The sequence below is a fragment of the Bufo bufo genome, chromosome 9 (assembly GCF_905171765.1).
Source record: "Bufo bufo chromosome 9, aBufBuf1.1, whole genome shotgun sequence".
NCBI lineage: Eukaryota > Metazoa > Chordata > Amphibia > Anura > Bufonidae > Bufo > Bufo bufo.
The window spans coordinates 88,410,449-88,430,744 of record NC_053397.1 but is presented as its reverse complement, the minus strand read 5'-3'; the positions used below and the strand labels follow the sequence as shown (position 1 = coordinate 88,430,744).

General features: G+C 41.7%; 1 protein-coding gene across 3 annotated transcripts in view; it reads right to left on the bottom strand.

The window, feature by feature from the left end:
• NR5A2 (nuclear receptor subfamily 5 group A member 2) overlaps positions 1-20,296 on the bottom strand; it is a 111,467-nt gene that overhangs the window by 8,877 nt on the left and 82,294 nt on the right. For all 3 annotated transcript variants that reach the window (XM_040406818.1, XM_040406817.1, XM_040406819.1), the window contains exon 6: positions 18,233-18,380. In XM_040406818.1, coding sequence (XP_040262752.1) covers positions 18,233-18,380 — 148 coding nt within the window. The remainder of the gene's footprint in view (positions 1-18,232; positions 18,381-20,296) is intronic.

Here is a 20,296-nt window from a genome sequence, read left to right as displayed (position 1 = left end):
GGGCAAGTGCCATCATATCTGAAACAAGACATTTGCATTTGATAACAAATGTATATGGGCCCGTAGCATATCGGATCTACCATTTAAGTGATTATTCTAGTCTGTGATAATATATTTTTAGAGTAACATAAAACTCAATTTGTTATTAGTCTGGCATACCATGACTCTCAGCTAATCTGTGAAAAAATTTAGAAAATTGCATTTTATTCAGACGTTTGAAGGATTTTTCTGCCTGTATTCTTTTAAATATCTGTGTGACAAGCAATGCATTCTTGAGGACTCTGTTTCAAAGATAAAATATCTTTCATAGAGTTGTGGTTTAGGACAAGGTGTGAAGCATCATCAGCAACAAGGAAAATAGCATTTAATTTTTTTGGACATGGACGTTCAGGCTTCATTTGCAAAGGCTAAATAATCAGATGTGTCGTGTGTTGTGTAGGAGAGAAGGATAAAACTTGACTTGGAAATTTACCTACAGAGGCTTTCCCACCCATGGAAGGTACAGGTTTTATTGTCTACCCCACCCTTGGTTACACAAGCATTGAGAGGGTCTACTCTGATTGCTATGGGGCCCCCATAACAGATCCATCGGCGCTCATTTGTACTGGTATGATTAAGTAGGCTCATGTAAACTGAATGTGGGAGGAATGTTTGCTACCACAGTCGCTTCTTCCTCAATCACAAGATGTGCTGCCGATAATCAAGCATATCTTATACAGATGAAAGACACCCATCAGTTGACAAAAAAGTGTTCAAAGCTCGTTCATTGGCTAATCAGCTGCTTGATTACATGAGCCAATTATAAGGAATGAGCGCTCGCATGAACACTTGTTCCTAATAATTGGCCCAAAAAAGTGCAGCCTAATAGGGCACTTAGGGCTGTTTCAGACAAGCAGATGCCATGAGTGTCACCTGCTGCGTGAAAGACAGCCAAGCCGCGCTCTGGACAGCAGAGACACGGAGCATTAACATGATTGATAATGCTCTGTGCCTCTCTGTGATCTTTTCCTACAAAATCACAGTGAGGTAACGTTGTCACCGTGATTTTGTAGAAAAAGGTCCCAGAGAGGCACGGAGCATTATCAATCATGTTAATGCTCCGTGTATCTGCTGTCCAGTGCGGGGCTTGGCTCGCTTTCACGCAGCGGATTATCCGCACGGCATCCTCTTTTGTGAAATAGCCCTTAGGTTTCCTGGATGTGTGACAATGCTGTGTGTACATTGTAAAAGACGTAATTAAAGGCCATCATTTTGTAAAACACATAGCTGTGATCATTGGTAGTTATTTTATGTCCCGTGATGTAACAGTTCAGGAGACAGCAAGGTGGTATCTGGTCATTACAGGTATCAAGGAACGGAAAACAGGTCACATGATAAAACTAAGTGTAGGTTCACACCTGATGTGGTGGGCTGTTCCCGCAGAGCTCACTGGATTGGGCCTGACTGGATACTACCATCACCACCGGACTCCGTTGACTATAATTGTATCTGACAGGTTTCTGGCATGAGTACTGATAACCAGCCGGACTAAAAACACTGCATGCATCCGTTTTTATCCAGCTGAAACCTGGCACTCATGATGGAAAGTGGTCAGAACCCCGCTAGATCCTGTTATAGTCAATGGGGTCTGGCGGTGAACAGCAGTATCTCGACATGTCCGATCCGGTGAACTCCAGCAGGCTGTTCTCTGCTGGATCAGTTAAACACAGATGTGAACCTACCCTAATACATGTGGGATATGACTTTAATGTTTGACACACAACAGGATCTGTTCCTATAGATGCACCTCAGAGAGGACTGAGCACGGTGTACTATGAGCAAAAGACAAAGGATTATAAGGACAGAGGAAGTATTTCCTTGTAGTTAGAACAAGCCTTCAAACTAAAATGTTTGGCTGTAAATGCAAAGTTTACATAGTAACATCTTAAGCAGACCATCCTTTAAGTCCCACTGAACAAGCCCTATCTAATCTAATCCGGTTTATTCACTCAGGGACTAATTACTTTTTTTTTTTCTTCATAAAACAACCTCAGAATAAGCGCGTGGAGGGGCCATGTATATTTTTCCATCTTTATTGAACAGCAGACCCTAAGGTCCTTTTGAATATATTACACATAGGCAGACGGTAGAGTGATTCCCCGTTTACCCACCCAGGCTATCCTGCATACATTATTGTAATCAAGCATTCAGTCTGCTAATTAAAGAGAATATCGGCATCAGGGCGCTTCTTAGCTTTCTTAATGGAGTAAAACAAACAGCGTTATTTAGCCGTCAAGGTCACCAATTGATATCCACTAATCAAATACATCATTAACCCTTTTACAATTAGTAGGCTAATAAAGTGTTACTGTGCAACAAAGATGGCTTCATCCTGTAAAGAGAAAGTCGTGCTGAAGAGTCGCGCTGGACGGTTACTATAGGAGGACAATTACGGTGACTTGGTATAAGAGGCTTAATCACTACTTTTTGTTTAATACTGAAACTTTCCAGTCCTAAGACTTTTCTATCGGCATATAAATGAGAGGTACAATTCAAAGGAAGCAAGCGGGCAGAGGCCTTCAGGGATATTGTATTATATGCTTAACCCATTTTCTCTGGATGTTATAGTCTTTTTCTGGCTTCTAGGCAAATTGAAATATTCAGCAGATCAGAAGAGGAAATAGCCCAGAGGTAACAGGCGATCGTTAGGAGGAGAAGCCAAAGCCGGGTGCTCACATTTTCGCCATTAGTTTATTACTATGTAGTTCTGCCTTAATGTGATCAATAAGGAGGACCTGTCCACTCTCCGGGTATTTCCCTATAGAATAACAATTCTGAAGCCTCTTTTCATAGAACCCTGTGTACAGCTGTTCCTCTGTTCTTCCTGACAACTGGGTGTTACCAAATCCTTTGACAATTCCTTTCCTCTACACAGTCGACCTCATTCACACATCTGTGATGACATCAGTGACAAGATAGTCAGTGGTTCATCTGTGAAGGATCCATGTTTGGTCCGTGTGTCTGTTTTTTGCCCTCCATCCCTATTTTATGGACACTGCTAGGCTGAAAATTTATTTCAAGAGCATTTCCTAGCAACAATCTGTGAAATGCAGATGAAACATTGATGCCATCCGTGTTGTGTCTGTGTTAGGGCCCTACGGACTGTGGAAATTCACATATGTGTGAACACACACATTAAAATCAATGGGTACGTGTGTTGTACGTGAAGAATGTGGACAGCACATGTCCATGATTCACTGAAATGTGAATAAGGCCTAAGGCTGGCCATACAAATTATATAGCTGACAAACACTTGTTCGGCCAACAACTATCTCTTCCAACCCCCCTCCCCATTCACATTGCCCACTTTTGCTTGAGGGTGCATGTGTCCCTAATGGGGAGATGGAAGAAAGACACTGCTAGGTGCAAATTGTACAATTAGTGTATCCAGTGTCAGTCTGTGCAGGCACACACCCAATTTTCTAAGGAAATGGTATCACACAGCTGTCTATGTATTCATACATTTCCAGGAGGTATAATAGACAGGGGTGCACCACCAATGAGGCCAGGTCAGGCAGCACCAGGTAGGGGCGAGAGGGGGGGAGCGGAAGGACCATGGGCAATGAGTGCTTTCATTGTGGCAAAGGGGTTAAGTTAAGAAACTGGCGCGGGCGCTGTTTCAGTTTTTTCACCTCAGGCAACAGAAAGGCTAGTGCACCCCTGATAACAGAGTGGTAGCATAACACTAGGTTCTGAGAAAAGATGCATTGGAATTGTTATTTAAGAAACAATACAAGAATTTACTAAAACAGACATGTCAGAATAATCTGACGAGCGCAGGGAGAAGACGCCAGCAGTTCAGGCAATAGTTGGATTTTCCGTAGTATTATTACAATTATTATATTATTTTATATATATTATTATATTACAATTATTTATGTGGACTAAGTAAAGAGATACGTTTAGATAGAAATCATATAGCTGCTAAAAGTATCTGTTCACACATGGCACTGTATAACACAGGGGGGGCATGGGACTTATAATTTTAATGTGGAATTGCACTGATGCAAAATTGCTCCTATAATGACCCGGAGTATATATGACATACACATAAGCAGATAGACCCGGGCGTGTATCTGGAGCCACTCTGCACTGGCATCAGCTACTAATCAAAGCTCTCCTCATAAACTTTAACACTGCTGTATTTCTAGGGCTTCTTGCTGCTCCATATATCTTATAGTATTGCACCCTCTACTGATATCTACTGCTCACTGAGATCGCTCTCATTGCTCTATCTAACCGCATTGATCCACAGAATCGTTTAACATAACTCATCCGATCTCCCCTTTTCTCTATAATGTGGTGCTATCTTGCTATTTAAAACATTAAAGTAGACGGTGCACAAAAACCGCAACGTTAGACGGACGCATTACTTACTGTACAAATTATATCTTTCATGACGATGTTAGGCAAAACAGCAGAAGTCCCCAGTTTTTCACTGGGAGAAGCTGAGCTCTCTACATTTTCACAGTAAGGCTACTTTCACACTTGCGTTGTTGTTTTTCAGTATTGAGATTCGGCATAGGATCTCCATACCGGAAAAAAAATAACATTTCCATTTAGTCCAGGATGCATGAGGACGTCTTCCGTTCGGGCAGCATTCCGTTTTCTGGCTGGACACAAAACCGCTGCAAACTGCAATTTTGTGTCTGGTCATGAAAACGGAAAAAAACTGATCTGGCACTGAAAACAATGTAGGTCAATGGAGCCTAAAAAAACTGTCTGTCACCTATTGAGTTTCAATCTATTTAGTGATCAGTTTTTTTCCATTTTGATTTCACACAACCGCATCCTAACAGAGCGGATACATCATGATGTGCAAAATCAAAATGGATCACTTTAACTCCGGTACTGATGTATTCTGCCGGATTTCAATACCGGAATTAACAATACAAGTGTGAAAGTAGCCTGTTACAACCAAATGTGGCTCCATACTTTGGGGAACTGGGTAACGTGTAAATGAATCTTGTCTTTCTAAATATCATTCACTGGTCTCCATATTCATACAGATAAGGTTGTGTGTGCAGCAAACTCTCTGGGATTATATACAGTGCATTCTTGGTTTCTACTCAAGCAAACCATACTTCTAACTAGTTATTTCTGTTCTAATCCTCATGTATTCCTCATGTAAAACAACTAAACCACTAAACTACCATGAGCTCCTAAAATTGCACTAAAAGTTTTATTTCTAGATGGATGATCCTCTCGTGGAAGAGGCCAATATATACATACATATAAAGGAATTGAATATCTATCTATCTATATATCTATCTATCTAATATGCATACATAATATGCATACTCTGTACTCATTTTTACACATGAAGAATATATATTATTTTAGTAAAACAAATATAAAACGACTGCATCTTTGAATACAATTAAAATGCATTTCCTGCTAAGGAAACAAAACAACTGTAGAACAGACAGTGACTTGTCTTCTTCTGCCAGTTTTTTCGTAGTTATAGGAAAACTGCATAAAGCATGCACTGCCTGTCCAAAAAAAAAGTTGCCACCTTGATTTAACTAAGCAAATAGTTATGAGCCTCCTATTGGATAATTACTGCATGGGCGATTATCTTTCAGCTGGCAACAAGTTAATTAACCCAGACTGGTGCAGTGAGTTGCTTCTCATTTCTTAAACAACCATGTCGAAAGACACATCTGGTGGTCGTGGAAAAGATGTTAGTCTGTTTGAGAAGGGTCAAATCATTGGCATGCATCAAGCAGAGAAAACATCTAAGGAGATTGCAGAAACTACTAAAATTAGGTTAAGAACTGTCGAACGCATTAATAAAAACTGGAAGGATATTGGGGACCCATCGTATTCGAGGAAGAAATATGGCGGGAAAAAAATCATGAATGATCGTGTTTGGCGATCACGTAAACGTTTGGTGAAATCAAATCAAAGAAAAACAACAGTAGAACTCAGGGCTATGATTAATAGTGAAAGTAAGAGCATTTCCACACACACAATCCGAAGGGAACTCAAGGGATTGGGACTGAACAGCTGTGTAGCCATAAGAAAACCACTAATCAGTGAGGCAAACCAGCAAAAAAGGCTTCAATTTGCTAGGGAGCATAAAGATTGGACTGGAAGAAGGTCCTGTGGTCTGATGAGTCCAGATTTACCCTGTTACAGAGTGATGGGCGCATCAGGGTAAGAAGAGAGGCAGATGAAGTGATGCACCCATCATGCCTAGTGCCTACTGTACAAGCCTGTGGGGGCAGTGCTATGATCTGGGGTTGCTGCAGTTGGTCAGGTCTAGGTTCAGCCACAGAATGTGCTCCAAGAATGAGGTCAGCTGACTACCTGAACATACTGAATGACCAGGTTATTCCATCAATGGATTTGTTCTTCCCTGATGGCACGGGCATATTCCAAGATGACAATGCCAGGTTCAGGGAGCATGAGACATCATTGTCACACATGGATTGGCCACCACAGAGTCTAGACCTTAACCCCATTGAGAATCTTTGGGATATGCTGGAGAAGGCTTTGCGCAGCAGTCAGACTCTACCATCATCAATGCAAGATCTTGGTGAAAAATTAATGCAACACTGGATGGAAATAAATCTTGTGACATTGCAGAAGCTTATCGAAACAATGCCACAGCGAATGCGTGCCATAATCAAAGCTAAAGGCGGTCCAACAAAATATTAGAGTGTGTGACCTTTTTTTTCTGGTGGCAACTTATTTTTTTGGACAGGCAGTGTATATGGTCCTCAGCACAGATGTAGATTATCAACCAGATTCCTTAGAACCCTGGATGACAAATTGCCTAGTTATGTAATGATACATCGCCCACTGGTACATAACTATGCATTACATAACTATGCATTCTTCTTGCTTTGTATACGCTACATGCACGTGTAGCATATTACATGCGGATCCTCAGCCCAGATTCAATGGAAATTCTGCAGCATAAGACAGTGCCAGCAAAGTAGAAGACATTTTAACAAATCTCATCTACACCTGGCAGAAATAGTTCTCATGAAAGTTGACATGCAGCACGGATCCATAGCATGGAAATTTATTTTGTGGAATTTCATGGTGGATTTCATCCCTTTCAAGCAGAGGATGAAACTGCAGTAAAATCCACCACAACATCCGCATTTGTGATATAATTAAAAAAAATTGGCCTTGTATGCAGATAATCTTAGGACTCCTGCAAGACAAGTCATTGGAGTTTTAATAGCAACCACATTAGTTATTACCCAATTTAGAAAAAAATAAGATAATTAAAAAGAAATTGTGCCAAGTTTGCAAGCTATCCCCTGTCTACAGGATAGGAGACTAAACTGATAACTGGGGGTCAGACTGTTGGGACCCCACCGTTCATGAGAACAAGGATCTTGTTCCCAGATCTGATGGAGTGGCAGGCCAGGCACGCACCCTGCTGCTCTATTTATTCTCTATGTTATAGATGGAGATAGTCGAGCACGGCGCTCTCCTATTTCCAGCTATCCCATAGAGAATGAATGGAGCGGCAGGGTGCATGCTCAGATCGGGGAAGCAGGACCCACATTCATACGATAGGTGGGAGTCCCAGCAGCTGGAACCCAGTGATCAGATAGTTATCCCCTATCCTATTGACAGGGATAAACTTGCAAACTTGGAACAACCCCTGGACAGGTAATATTTTTTTTGTTCATTTGGGGGAAAATGATGTGAACTGATCACATCACCTAATAACCTAATAAAAAAATTTAAAAAAAAGTCTACCAAGGACATTTAAAAGGAAGGAGTGTCATGCCTTTTGTGGCACCTTAAGGGGGCCGAGCATGGCACCATGATTCTCTTTGGTGTTCGCTGTATCATGCTTATCCTCCCATGGGTGCACCATCAATGAGGCCAGGTGAGGCGATCGCCTCAGGCAGCATCAGATAGGGGCAAGAAAGGGGCAGCCGAACGGCCATGGGCTGAAGGGAAGGGGTTAGGTTAAGGAGGGGCGCCTTTTCAGTTTTCGCCTCAGGCAGCAGAAAGGCTAGGTTCATCCCTGCCTCCTCCTCTGGTCCTGCATATATGATCATACTGTTTGAGGGTATCTATTAAAAGGAGGAAACATTATTATTTCTGTGTGTAACATCCTATAATATTGAGCAGTATTACTTCAATCAGGCTTCCTTCATGAATAAGCCATTTCACAGTGATCCTGCAATGTAGGAAATACCTATAGAGGGTTAATAAGTATCAGGGGATTAAACTTGTAGAAACCAAATGATCAATTAATATAGTTGTCTTGGTCTAACAAGGTCACCTCCTTGCCGTCTGTATCAATAATGCCCTAATATCATTACATGGAATAATCCATCCATTAACCAGAGTACTGTATTCTGCATTTGATAGACAGCAAATCCATAGTGCAGCCGGGGAGGCTTGGTATCGCGGTCGTTTGGAGACACAGTGCTGACTGAAGACTTTCTGCTCTGCTTTTAACTCACTTTGATTGCTGTGTCCCAAGGCAGCCCAAGGCAACAACATAAAATTCAGCGTCTGGACGAAGCTCGCTTTACACCATACAGTGCTGGCAGAGTATAGGAGATACATGTATGACAGGGGCTGTTTCATTCATCACATGACAATGTGCGCATACGTGTGTCACATATATTGCTGGCATACTCAGGATGGTCGGCAGCAACTAATGTTTCTAAATGTCTTCCCCTCACGACATGTAGTTAGGTAGATAGGTCTTACAGGTGGGGTGAGGGCAGTATTGTTATTATTACTTTTATAGCCCAGATTTCCATTCTGCAGAGTGATGACAACAAAGGGAAAACTTGTTAATCTATGTATAAATGATCTATTATCTATCTATCTATCTATCTATTATCTATCTATCTATTATGTATCTATTCACCTGTCATCTCTCGATCTATACATCTATCTACACTTCTATCAAACATTTATCTATCGATACTTGATGTTCACTTGTCACTATTTTTATGATAAAGGTTTATACAGTATTTTAGTTATAAAATAAATGTATATGTGGACCACCTCTGTGACCTCTACAATTACACTACTATGTTGTCTCTATATTTCATATACAGTGAAACCTCTTTGAGACGACCACCCAAAATTACATTTAAATGTTTTTTCTTGTAGATAGGCGGTCCTCTCATAGAAGAGACCAATATATACATAATAGAAAATCTATTCAGCATACCAAGGCAGGTCTTTCGGAGACGTTTCACTATATATATATACATACACACATTACATTCCTTGTTCTTATAAACTTTATAAAGCCAATTAGCATGTAAATAATGAAAATTCTATTCTGTGCACGTAGGATTTCTGCTGGAGAAACATGACATATCGCTGTGTTACGTCTAAATAAGAAGGGGACACACGCAGACATTTTTTACCGAAAGTGAAACAACAGCGATTAATCGTGCGGCCATCGCGAGTCCTGGCCAGGTCCGCATGCGGACACTAAATGAAATCCTCTATTGATTTTTCCATGGCTGCCTGTAAGTGTTACATCAATAGAAAAAGAAAGCAAAATGTTTCAAGCTGAGGAGCATTATTTGGTGCTTCCGACAGTAAGTTACGGAAAGTGATGGACGAGAAGTACAGAAAAACTACAGCAGAAGGGGGAGAGACTTAGAAAAGGTGGAGAGAAAAAGGATCGGTATCACTTAGAGAATGGTGAAGAACAGAAGCAGGATACATAGTAACCGATATGAACCGCTGATTGCCCGATGGATGAGCGAAACATCCAGGAAGTCCAGAGGTGACCGGAAACCTTTGTAGTGGGAGCAGTGGGGGAACGGGGAGTATGATTTATTTTATTACTTTACCCCATCATGATTGGCAACTTCCATGGGAGGGCAGGGGGCCATAAGTTCATCAATATGAGGACTCCTGAACTTGTGAACTGTATTGAGCAGACTCCAGTGCTCTGCTTGTGCTGGAGCTACTCAGTAATGATTTCAAGAAAATGATTGGGTCAATACAAGTAAGTGACCCAGAGTTTTTATTTGGGTCTCTGTCAGAAGTGTATGCTGTTCTCCTGAGTTATTCTGGTTATATATGCCACTTCATTCAATTTGGGGGTTACCACAGGGAACGAGGCCTCAGTTATCATGCTAGTTGGGGGTCCTAGTGGTTGGGCCGCTGCCAATCTAATAGTTATTATCCCCTGTCTAGTGGGTAGGGCATAATTTGATATAACCGGAATACCCGTTTAAATGCTATTTGAATATCTTAGAAAATGCATGATAAATCTATTCTAATTTGCAGTGTAGCAACAAGGAATTCAAAGATGACACTGCATCTGATTCAGCAGTGTAATCAGTGGGCTATGGGCTGGCACAATGCCATACCATGTGATTTACATTGATGTAACCACACTAGAAGGAGCTAACTTATTATAGGAGGAGCTAACTTATTATACATGATTATACACATACACAGTGTGACATCACTGCATCATCATGTGCAATAAATGAAAAAACAACTTGTGCTATTACTGTATTACTAATTGCACACTGCAATAGCTTTGTATTATGTGAACGTTTTTTGCATTCCGTATACGGGCTGTTTTTTGAGTTCCGTATACGATCCGTATATGGAACCATTCATTTCAATGGTTTCGCAAAAAGAACGGAATGTACTCCGTATGCATTCCGTTTCCGTATTTCCGTTCCTTTCAAAAATAGAACATGTCCTATTATTGCCTGCATATCACGTTCCGTGGCACCAATCAAGTCAATGGGTCCGCCAAAAAAACGGAACACATACGGAATGTACTCCATATGTTTTCTGTATCTGTTCTGTTTTTGCGGAACCATCTATTGAAATTTTTTTTTGCCCAGCCCAAGTTTTTCTATGTATTTATTGTATACTGTATATGCCATACGGAAAAACAGAACGGAAAAACGGAATGGAACCGGGAACACCACTGAAACAAAAAACTGAAAACCGGATCCGTTAAAAAGGCCTGCAAAACACTGAAAAAGCCATACCGTCGTGTGAACGAGCCCTAAGTCTGTTGTTTAAACTGAAGCCCTTCTATGGAGCCATTTTTGCAAACCTCAATATCTCTCATAAAAACAGATTATTTTACATTTATTTCTTCTTTCCTAATATCTCTCTTAATTCATCTCTCAGTTGTCTTTATGTTACCTACACTTGATAAATGACTGCATAAATATTTGCTATGGTGCATATATTTTGTGTTAATATTCAAATCATTAAGTAGAGTGAGGATATACATGAATAAATGGTTATTTGGTGCAATGAATTAATGTTTTAGAGAAATGTGATGTCATTTTCTCATTCATTCACTCAAGAGGCTTTTACTTTAAGGCCTCTTGCACACGACCGTATGACTTTTTCAGTATTTTGCGGTCCGCAAAACATGGATCCTCAAAAAATACGGATGACATCCGTGTGCATTCCGTTTTTTGCGGAACGGAACAGCTGGCCCCCGATAGAACAGTCCTATCCTTGTCTGTTATGCGGACAATAATAGGACATGTTCGATCTTTGAATGGAACGGAAAAACGGAAATACTGAAACGGAAGGCATACGGAGTACCTTCTATTTTTTTGCAGAACCATTGAAATGAATGGTTCGAATACGGTCCGAATACGAAACGCAAAAAACGGAACGAAAACAGAAAAAAAAAAATGTTCATGTGCAAGAGGCCTAAGGTAGTTTACTGACGAATGATTATCAGTTATGGTTTTTATAGACTTATTTCTGTTTTTCTTTAGTTGGCTTTTTCAGCAGACTGTTGTTTCTTCCAACTTTCTTATGCAGGTGCACATGGGTTTGGGCAGAGCATGAATAGAGAAAGAGGCTTCTCTTAATAGGCATCTGTCAGTAGGATCAACCCTATTAGGCCTCCTGCACACAACCTTTTTTTTTAAGGTCCGCAAAAACGGGGTCCGTAGGTCCGTGAATATACTAAGAATATACTAAGTGCCTGGCAGCACCCGATCTCTTACAGGGGGCTGTGATCCGCACAATTAACCCCTCAGGTGCCGCACCTGAGGAGGGTTAATTGTGCGTATCATAGTCCCCTGTAAGAGATCAGGGGCTGCCAGGCAGCAGGGGGCAGACCCCCCTCCCTCCCTCTATTGTATTAATTTCATTGGTGGCCAGTGTGCGCCCCCCCTCCCTCCCTCTATTGTATTATTTTCATTGGTGGCCAGTGTGCGGCCCCCCCTGGCCACTCTCTATTGTATTAATTTAATTGGTGGCCAGTGTGCGGCCCCCCTCCCTCCCTCTATTGTATTATTTTCATTGGTGGCCAGTGTGCGCCCCCCTCCCTCCCTCTATTGTATTATTTTCATTGGTGGCCAGTGTGCGGCCCCCCTGCCCCCCCCTCCCTCTATTGTATTATTTTCATTGGTGGCACAGTGTGTGGCCTCCCCTCTCCCCCCCCCCCCCCCCGATCATTGGTGGCAGCGGAGAGTTCCGATCGGAGTCCCAGTTTAATCGCTGGGGCTCCGATCGGTAACCATGGCAACCAGGACGCTACTGCAGTCCTGGTTGCCATGGTTACTTAGCAATATTAGAAGCATCATACTTACCTGCTGGGGAGCTCCTTCTACTTGTAAGTGACAGGTCTGTGCAGCGCATTGCTTAATGATCTGTCACTTACCAGTAGGAGGAGCTACCGGCCGGTCACAGACAGCGCAGCAGGTAAGTATGATGCTTCTAATATTGCTAAGTAACCATGGCAACCAGGACTGCAGTAGCGTCCTGGTTGCCATGGTTACCGATCTGAGCCCCAGCGATTAAACTGGGACTCCGATCAGAACTCTCCACTGCCACCAATGACCGGGGGAAGGGGGGGGGGAGATGGGAGGCCGCACACTGTGCCACCAATGAAAATAATACAATAGAGGGAGGGAGGGGGGCCGCACACTGTGCTACCAATGAAAATAATACAATAGAGGGAGGGAGGGGGGGCCGAGGGGGGCTGCACTGGCCACCAATGAAATTAAAACTGGGGAGGGAGGGGGGGTCTGCCCCCTGCTGCCTGGCAGCCCCTGATCTCTTATAGGGGGCTATGATATGCACAATTAACCCCACAGGTACAGCACCTGAGGGGTTAATTGTGCGGATCACAGCCCCCTGTAAGAGATCCGGTGCTGCCAGGCAGCAGGGGGCAGTCATGTACACAGTTCGTAGTATATTCTAACTAGAAGCGCCCCCATCACTATGGGAACGCCTCTGTGTTAGAATATACTGTCGGTTCTGAGTTTTCACAAAGTGAAAACTCAGCTCTGAAAAAGCTTTTATGCAGACGGATCTTCGGATCCGTCTGTATGAAAGTAACCTACGGCCATGGATCACGGACGCGGATGCCAATCTTGTGTGCATCCGTGTTCTTTCACGGACCCATTGACTTGAATGTGTCCGTGAACCGTTGTCCGTCAAAAAAATAGGACAGGTCTTATTTTTTTGACGGACAGGAAACACGGATCACGGATGCGGCTGCAAAACGGTGCATTTTCCGATTTTTCCACGGACACATTGAAAGTCAATGGGAAACGGCCACGGGTGCACACAACGGTCGTGTGCAGGAGGCCTTAAACCAATAATAATGCTTAAGGCTAACCCTGCTGATTAAAAACATGCCTCTTCCCTCTGATCCATTACCACATTTTCAAAATATGCAAATGTCTTTAAATGCATTGAGTGCAAGCTCTAGCCACTGAGTGCACTTTAACTCCTCCGCTGTGCTTCCCTGGACGCTCCCTCTTCCACCTGGATTTATGGCCATGTCAATCTAGTGGCAAGAGCAGTGTCCAGCGAAGAAGAGCGTTCAAGTTAAGGTGTACGCCTTGGTGCATTTAAAGCCCTAATATGCATGTTTTTAAAAAAAATACAACTTATTTCTACTAAACACAGCAATAGATGTGAAGAGGAAAGACAATGGGGGACATTTATTATCAGATATAAGCCAGTTTTCTGGCGTATATCTATTGCAGATTGCGGCGCAATGGTTATTTGCGACACAATCTGCAACTTTTCAACACTTATGCCAGGTCTAGGGGGAGCGGCATGGGTGGGGAAGGGTTCAGTAGGCCCATCTCATTTATCATTTTCTACGCCTGTTTTAGACGTAGAAAATGGTCTAAGTGTAAGCCAGCAAGGAAGTGGTCTACATTTAGACTGGTGGTGGATCTGCCGAAGTTATGTAGAGGCTGGCGCATCTTCATAACTTTGGCAGATGCACCGCCAGTGCACGGTGTTATTAAGACCAGTGTCTAAAATGTCATTCTTAATAAATAACCCCCAATGTTTTTACCAGGTTTACCGCTACCAAGCATCATAGCTGGTTTAATAGGGTTGCGCCTGGTGACATATATACCCCTTAACTTGACTTGACACTTAAATGGTGCACCCGCTTTATTTGAAATTTCCTAGGTATCAAAGTGCCACTGCTTTCAACTGATTACTACAATACTGTCTATGTTCTACCTCGCTTCCAGAAAATGTTGTTCACGGATGTAAAAGCTCAAAGAGGATCTGCGCCTTCTCCTGACACGTCTGTTTTAGTAACTGCTTGCATTCCCCGTGTAATAACAATTCTGGGGCATCTATTCTTGTGTCATTCCTTTATGTCATCTTTAGAAGTTATGAATGGATTGCTAGCAGTTTCCAATGAAGGCCCAGATGTTTGCTACCAGTTGGGGTGTGTCCCTGCACAGTCTGACAGTGGCAGCACTGATTGGATACTGTCAGTCTGTGCAGGGACCCCCTAGCTGGGTATCATTGCAAACACAACTTCTAGAAGGAATAATAAAAGAATGCCGCAACATAGAGTCATAGAAACAGATTATCCAGAATTGTTATTACAAGGAGAATGCAAGTATTTTCTTAAACAGACATGTCAGGAAGGATTACAGGTCCCCCTTAAAGGGAACCTGTCACCAGTTTTATGGTGTCCTAACTAAGGGCAACATAAATAAGTGACTGATTCTCTTAGCAAAATGCTGGGTCACTTTCTTTAATTGACCCAGTCAATCTGCCAACATCTTGTATTGAAAAGCTCCAGCTGATAATGATGAGTCCTGAATATTCATGAGCTCCTGACTCTCCCCGCCCATCTGCTACTGAATGACAGTTATTTTCCATATGAATCAGCAGCAGGTGGGCAGGGGAGTGGCTATAGCACTGAATTAAATATACACTGGACTCAATGACATCACGCTGGACTCAAATCAGCTCATTAGCATGCGGCATCTTTGTGTGTATATTATGAGGTAACCATCTGTCACACTAGTAAGTGAATACATCTAAGGTACTTTTTAGTAGTTAATGATTGTATATAATTAGTTAGATTTCAATCAAATATCCACATGACAGGTTCCCTTTAAGGCACCTATCCAGCTTCAATGACTGACAGCTATCTCTCCTGACAGTCCCTATACACGCCAGGCCCTGATTTTTATGTATTCAGTCAGGAAAGAGGAGAAAGACACTAGCAGACATGGCTTATCTCCCGGTATAATGAAATAATCGGGCATTAAAATTGCCCCCGACATTATCTGGAGAGTGTGGACCTCCCCACGCACATTAGATTGTCAGCTGGTATAATGTGTATCGGCCTTTGCACTGGGGTTTTGAACTCAGGGATATCCTCACAACTCATCTACCCCTCCCCCATGACGAGTAAACAATCCAAACATTTTATTAAGCTATTCACAAATACTCAGCACTCACCATATATTTTACATTATTTTTCCATCCTGCTGAACAAATAACTATTGATTGGACATAAAATCTCACCGTGACTTATGATCAATGATCTGCTTTAGTCTCAAAATAAAAAAAATACTTATTACATGGAGTTTAATGAAGATGCAACTCGGGCAGGAGAAATTTAACCCATTGCAGTCATGTCTGTGCGATCGATACTAGCAGAAAGAAATATTTGCACTCTCTATGTAATGAACGCTGCGACATCTTCCCCCGTACATCATCACCTGCCATATCATATTAGACAAGAAACCTTTATTCTTCTATAAAGAAGTTCCCTGATTCCTTCTCCTACCAGTTTATTAGCCCAGGCACTTAACAAGACGCTGTACAGTCTTATTAGCCTTTTGTCACATCAGACAACTACATAATGAAAATCCAATCCGATTCAATTAACTGCTAGGGAAGATTCCGGCGTGATTTAATTTGCTTTAATATGCATGCGGGAGGATGATATATGATACATGGAGAGACTCTCCTTCTTAATAAATAGAACTAGAGCTAGGGGCAGCGTGTAAGATTATGAGGTTGCAGATAGTGGATTAAGTGAAGGGGCCCAGTAGTCGTGCAGATTATCTGGAACAAACAAATCTACAAATCTGTCCATGTAGAGGCACCATAGACCACCTGATGGATGAGCAAAACGCTCTCTGATTGGGTGAAATGACATTTGATGTGGACACCTCAATCAGCAGATTGCTGCCCAAAGACAATGGATTTGTACGGGGATTAGAGATAGCAGTAGCCATCGCTTGTCCATATACAGTATGGAGGAGATGATCGTTGCATGAAAATACAGCCCTTTATCTCCACTGAAGAGCAAGCAATTATCGGGAGGGAACTCTTCCTTCCTGATAATTCAGCCTTACAATATATGGCCACTTAGACTGCTCAATTACGGAAGTTATAACTCTGAACTTGCACTGATGAGGGACAGCAGGGGCAGATCAATACTGAGCAGGTAATAATTTGTTCATTGATAACGTATTTAGAATCCCATTATTCTCAATCCTCAATCTTTTATCTGTCACCAACTTTCCAATCCAGGAGAGCATTGCTCACATGCGTGATGCTTTACCTGTCTCACTGCCTCACTTTTGTGTACTCTACAGGGAATTACTGGCTCCCAGGTAAATCAATAGCATGGGATTCCAGAAGAAACAATTCTGCAGGACAGGGTGTAGACCAGTGAGAGCAGTTATATATATTCACTCCGTAGACATATATATTGATTATGACAAATATCAAGATGAGAACTAGAGGAGACAACGAGCTAAGTAGAGAAGGTGTGTAGACATTGCATTCGGGATTCTACAGTTGTGTAATGGCATCTTCAATATCACAGAGTCATCCCCTTCCATCAGCATCCCTGCGCAAACGCCATGAAGGTAAGTTACCATGTAGCAAAAATTCAGATGTCTGTGACCTTGAAACATGAACCCATGACAATATCTGAATATCCATAATGAGGTGTCCAGGTTCTCAACAAGAAACATCACCTGGAATCTCCAGCAAGTTCAAATAACTACAGGAGTTTCTTTGAGTTTACCAGAAATAACAGAATGACTGAAAAGAAGTATAAAAGCAAAACTAACCTTTAAAGTGAAAAACAAAAGGTGAAAGATAGCTGATACAATGTGTGGTATCTTAGGGTATGTTCTCATAGGGTTTCTTTGGCACATATTTTGGCACAGATTCCATTCCAAAATGCATGCAGATCTTCCCCTTTGATATCAATGGGGGCTCTGCATGTGAATTCATGCTACAGTTTGAGCATGCATGTGTTAAGAGTAGGGAGAGATGACCAAACTGTGGCCACTTGGGAATGACAGGACCCAGGATGTTGAAATACATCACCATACACATCGGATGGTGGTCCGTTCCTGCATTCATCTGATGTGTATGGTCACCCTAAGCTTACAAAGGAAGGGGGATTCCATATTTGTCTAACTTAATTAGAGTAAAATTTGGTTCTCGGCTCTGAAAACTACTAGGGTGCTCCCTTACTTCAGTGGGCTGTGTGTAATGTACTATGACTATATGGTGTGACCATCACATTTTACATTTACAATGGGAATTTATTTTTCCATGTAGTCCTCCCAGCATCAGAACAGTCCTACAACTAATGCCAAGACATGTTTTACTAGTATTCATTTTAGCCCTTCCAAAAAACACTATTCTATATTTAAAGCAACATCTTCCTTTAGTATTGCTGTAAGACTCAGGGATTTGTGTGTTAGACTATGTTCACACTGCTGTCAGATTACGTTCGCACTACTTTTTGAAGAGCAGAATAGCGTGGTGTACTGCACTAGTCTTCCTGGCAAGAAAACCTAAAAATATGTCATACCCATTATAAGTCAATGAGCTCTATATATATATGTTGTGTCCATCATGTCAGCTTCTGTCTTCTTACAATAATTGCTGCTTAGAACTAAGTAGAGCTGAATGGCCATATACTTACCAAGACTGAAGAGCACTAAGAATTTCAGACACACAAATTCTCTTAGGTCGAACTGTAGTGATCGAAGTTTGGCCACCAGATCTTGAGCATGGCTCATGAGGTTGTTTAACGTGGTACCAGCCTGTGTGGCAATAACAGAGTAATCCACCTAAAAGAGATGAGAATAGCATGCGTTTAATCAGAATTTAGAGAGATTTGTATGGTTTTCAAGTATACTGTACCAAGTAAAGCATTAGCTATTGAGACGTCCAGAATGGAAATGATCTACGCTGGTTACTACGTATATATTGTACATACAATCCACGCAAAGGCGTTGACTATGTATAATACTTCTTAATTTGTTCTAGAAGTTCATATTATTTTACACCACACGATTTTTGCTCATTAATTACCCTAACGTTAATATACTCAGGAGAGGGCACGCCACTGAAGCAAATAACCGCAAACAATGAGTGCGCTGAATATCTGCAGCCGCAGCAATATCATTTCAGTATCCCCCTTCCCTACCTGTCAGTCAGCCAGAACAAGTTAGATGAATTTTTTATATGTATTGATGGTTAATTTCCATAATTATGTGCACCATCCTCCCCCCTCAGCTTCAATCGGGTCATCTAGAGATTCTCTTGCAAGAATTTGCAATTACAAATAGGGAGTCAGGGACCAATCTTATTAATAGTTTTATTTTTAAATGAAGAAAATATAAGGTTTGGAGTTGTTGAACTTCCTGGCCCGGCCAGATTAAGCCATGCTCATAATCCATCCTTTCCCAGAATGCATGGCTTCAGTTAAAAAGTGTGGGGATATAGAGGCTATTGTATTTGAGATATACTTTTAAGGTCTGTAACGGATAATAAAGTTTGCTCTGGTCATCCGCTTTACAAAAGCAAATACAGCAGCACATATAGAGAAACATTTGAAGAGCCAAGCTCCGGTACTATACATAATGAGCCTGCCTTATGTCCATGGTCTGGACTTCCTGCACAACTGCACTTAAACACATACATGTCACTGTTTAACACTGAGGTCATTCACTAATGGCCAAATATCACCAGAGTGACAATAATAATGACAATCATAGGGATGCACATGCAGTAATAAATGTTGGAGAGAAGAAAGAAGCATTTTTACCTATGTTTTGTTAACAAAACACCCAAAATAAATATATTGTTGATGACAATATATTGTTAATGTTCAAAAGAGTACCAACAATTTATGCCCAATTTCAGCACTTTCTAGTTAATAAATCTGACTTAAACTGCTTCTCCTTTGGAGGAATTGGCTACTTTTCTGGTCAATTTCTAAATTTGGTTAGCACCAAAAAAAGTCACATCCAAGTTTGAGAAATTTTAATGGTGCAGTTTCCACCATAAAACAAGGTAAACTCCTTAATAAATGTGGGCCATTGTATACAGCCTCATCTCTGTGTGGAGCTATACCAAAGCAGGGAAAAGTTTCTGCTTGAGCAGGATACCTATAAGGCCAGCTACTCAACCGGCTAACAGCTATCCCTCCCAATTCTGGTTCCAGGTTATGTCCTTTCAGAACAAATGGATGATGTTGAAATTCAATAGCCCAATCTTACTTTCCCCTGATATTCGCCATAGGGGGAGAGCCAGGAGGTACCATACTCAAAAGATGTTAGACCAGTCTCAGCTGAGATTGATGAGATTGCCCAACATTCATCTCATATGTAGGCCACCTTACTTTAAAAGTGGTTTGATCCGAGCCAGTCATTGAGAAGAAGGAGATGGTAAAATGGTGTTCTTGTAACACAAATTCTCAATATTTATACTTTTCATAATTTAGTTTATGGACATATGGCTAGTTTCACACTAGCGCTAAAATGTTCTGGCAGAGGAACAGCCTGCTGGAGTTCATTGCATCCAGCATAGCCAGACACTACCTTTCCCTTAGCCAGACACTACCTTTCCCTGTTGGAGCCCATTGACTATAATGGGATCTGGCGAGAATCCGTCCTCTTTCCGGCATCAGTGTCGAGAATGGGTTGGACAAATACCGCTGCAAGCAGAGTTTTTTGTCCCGCTGAGTCTGGTGAGGAAAAGT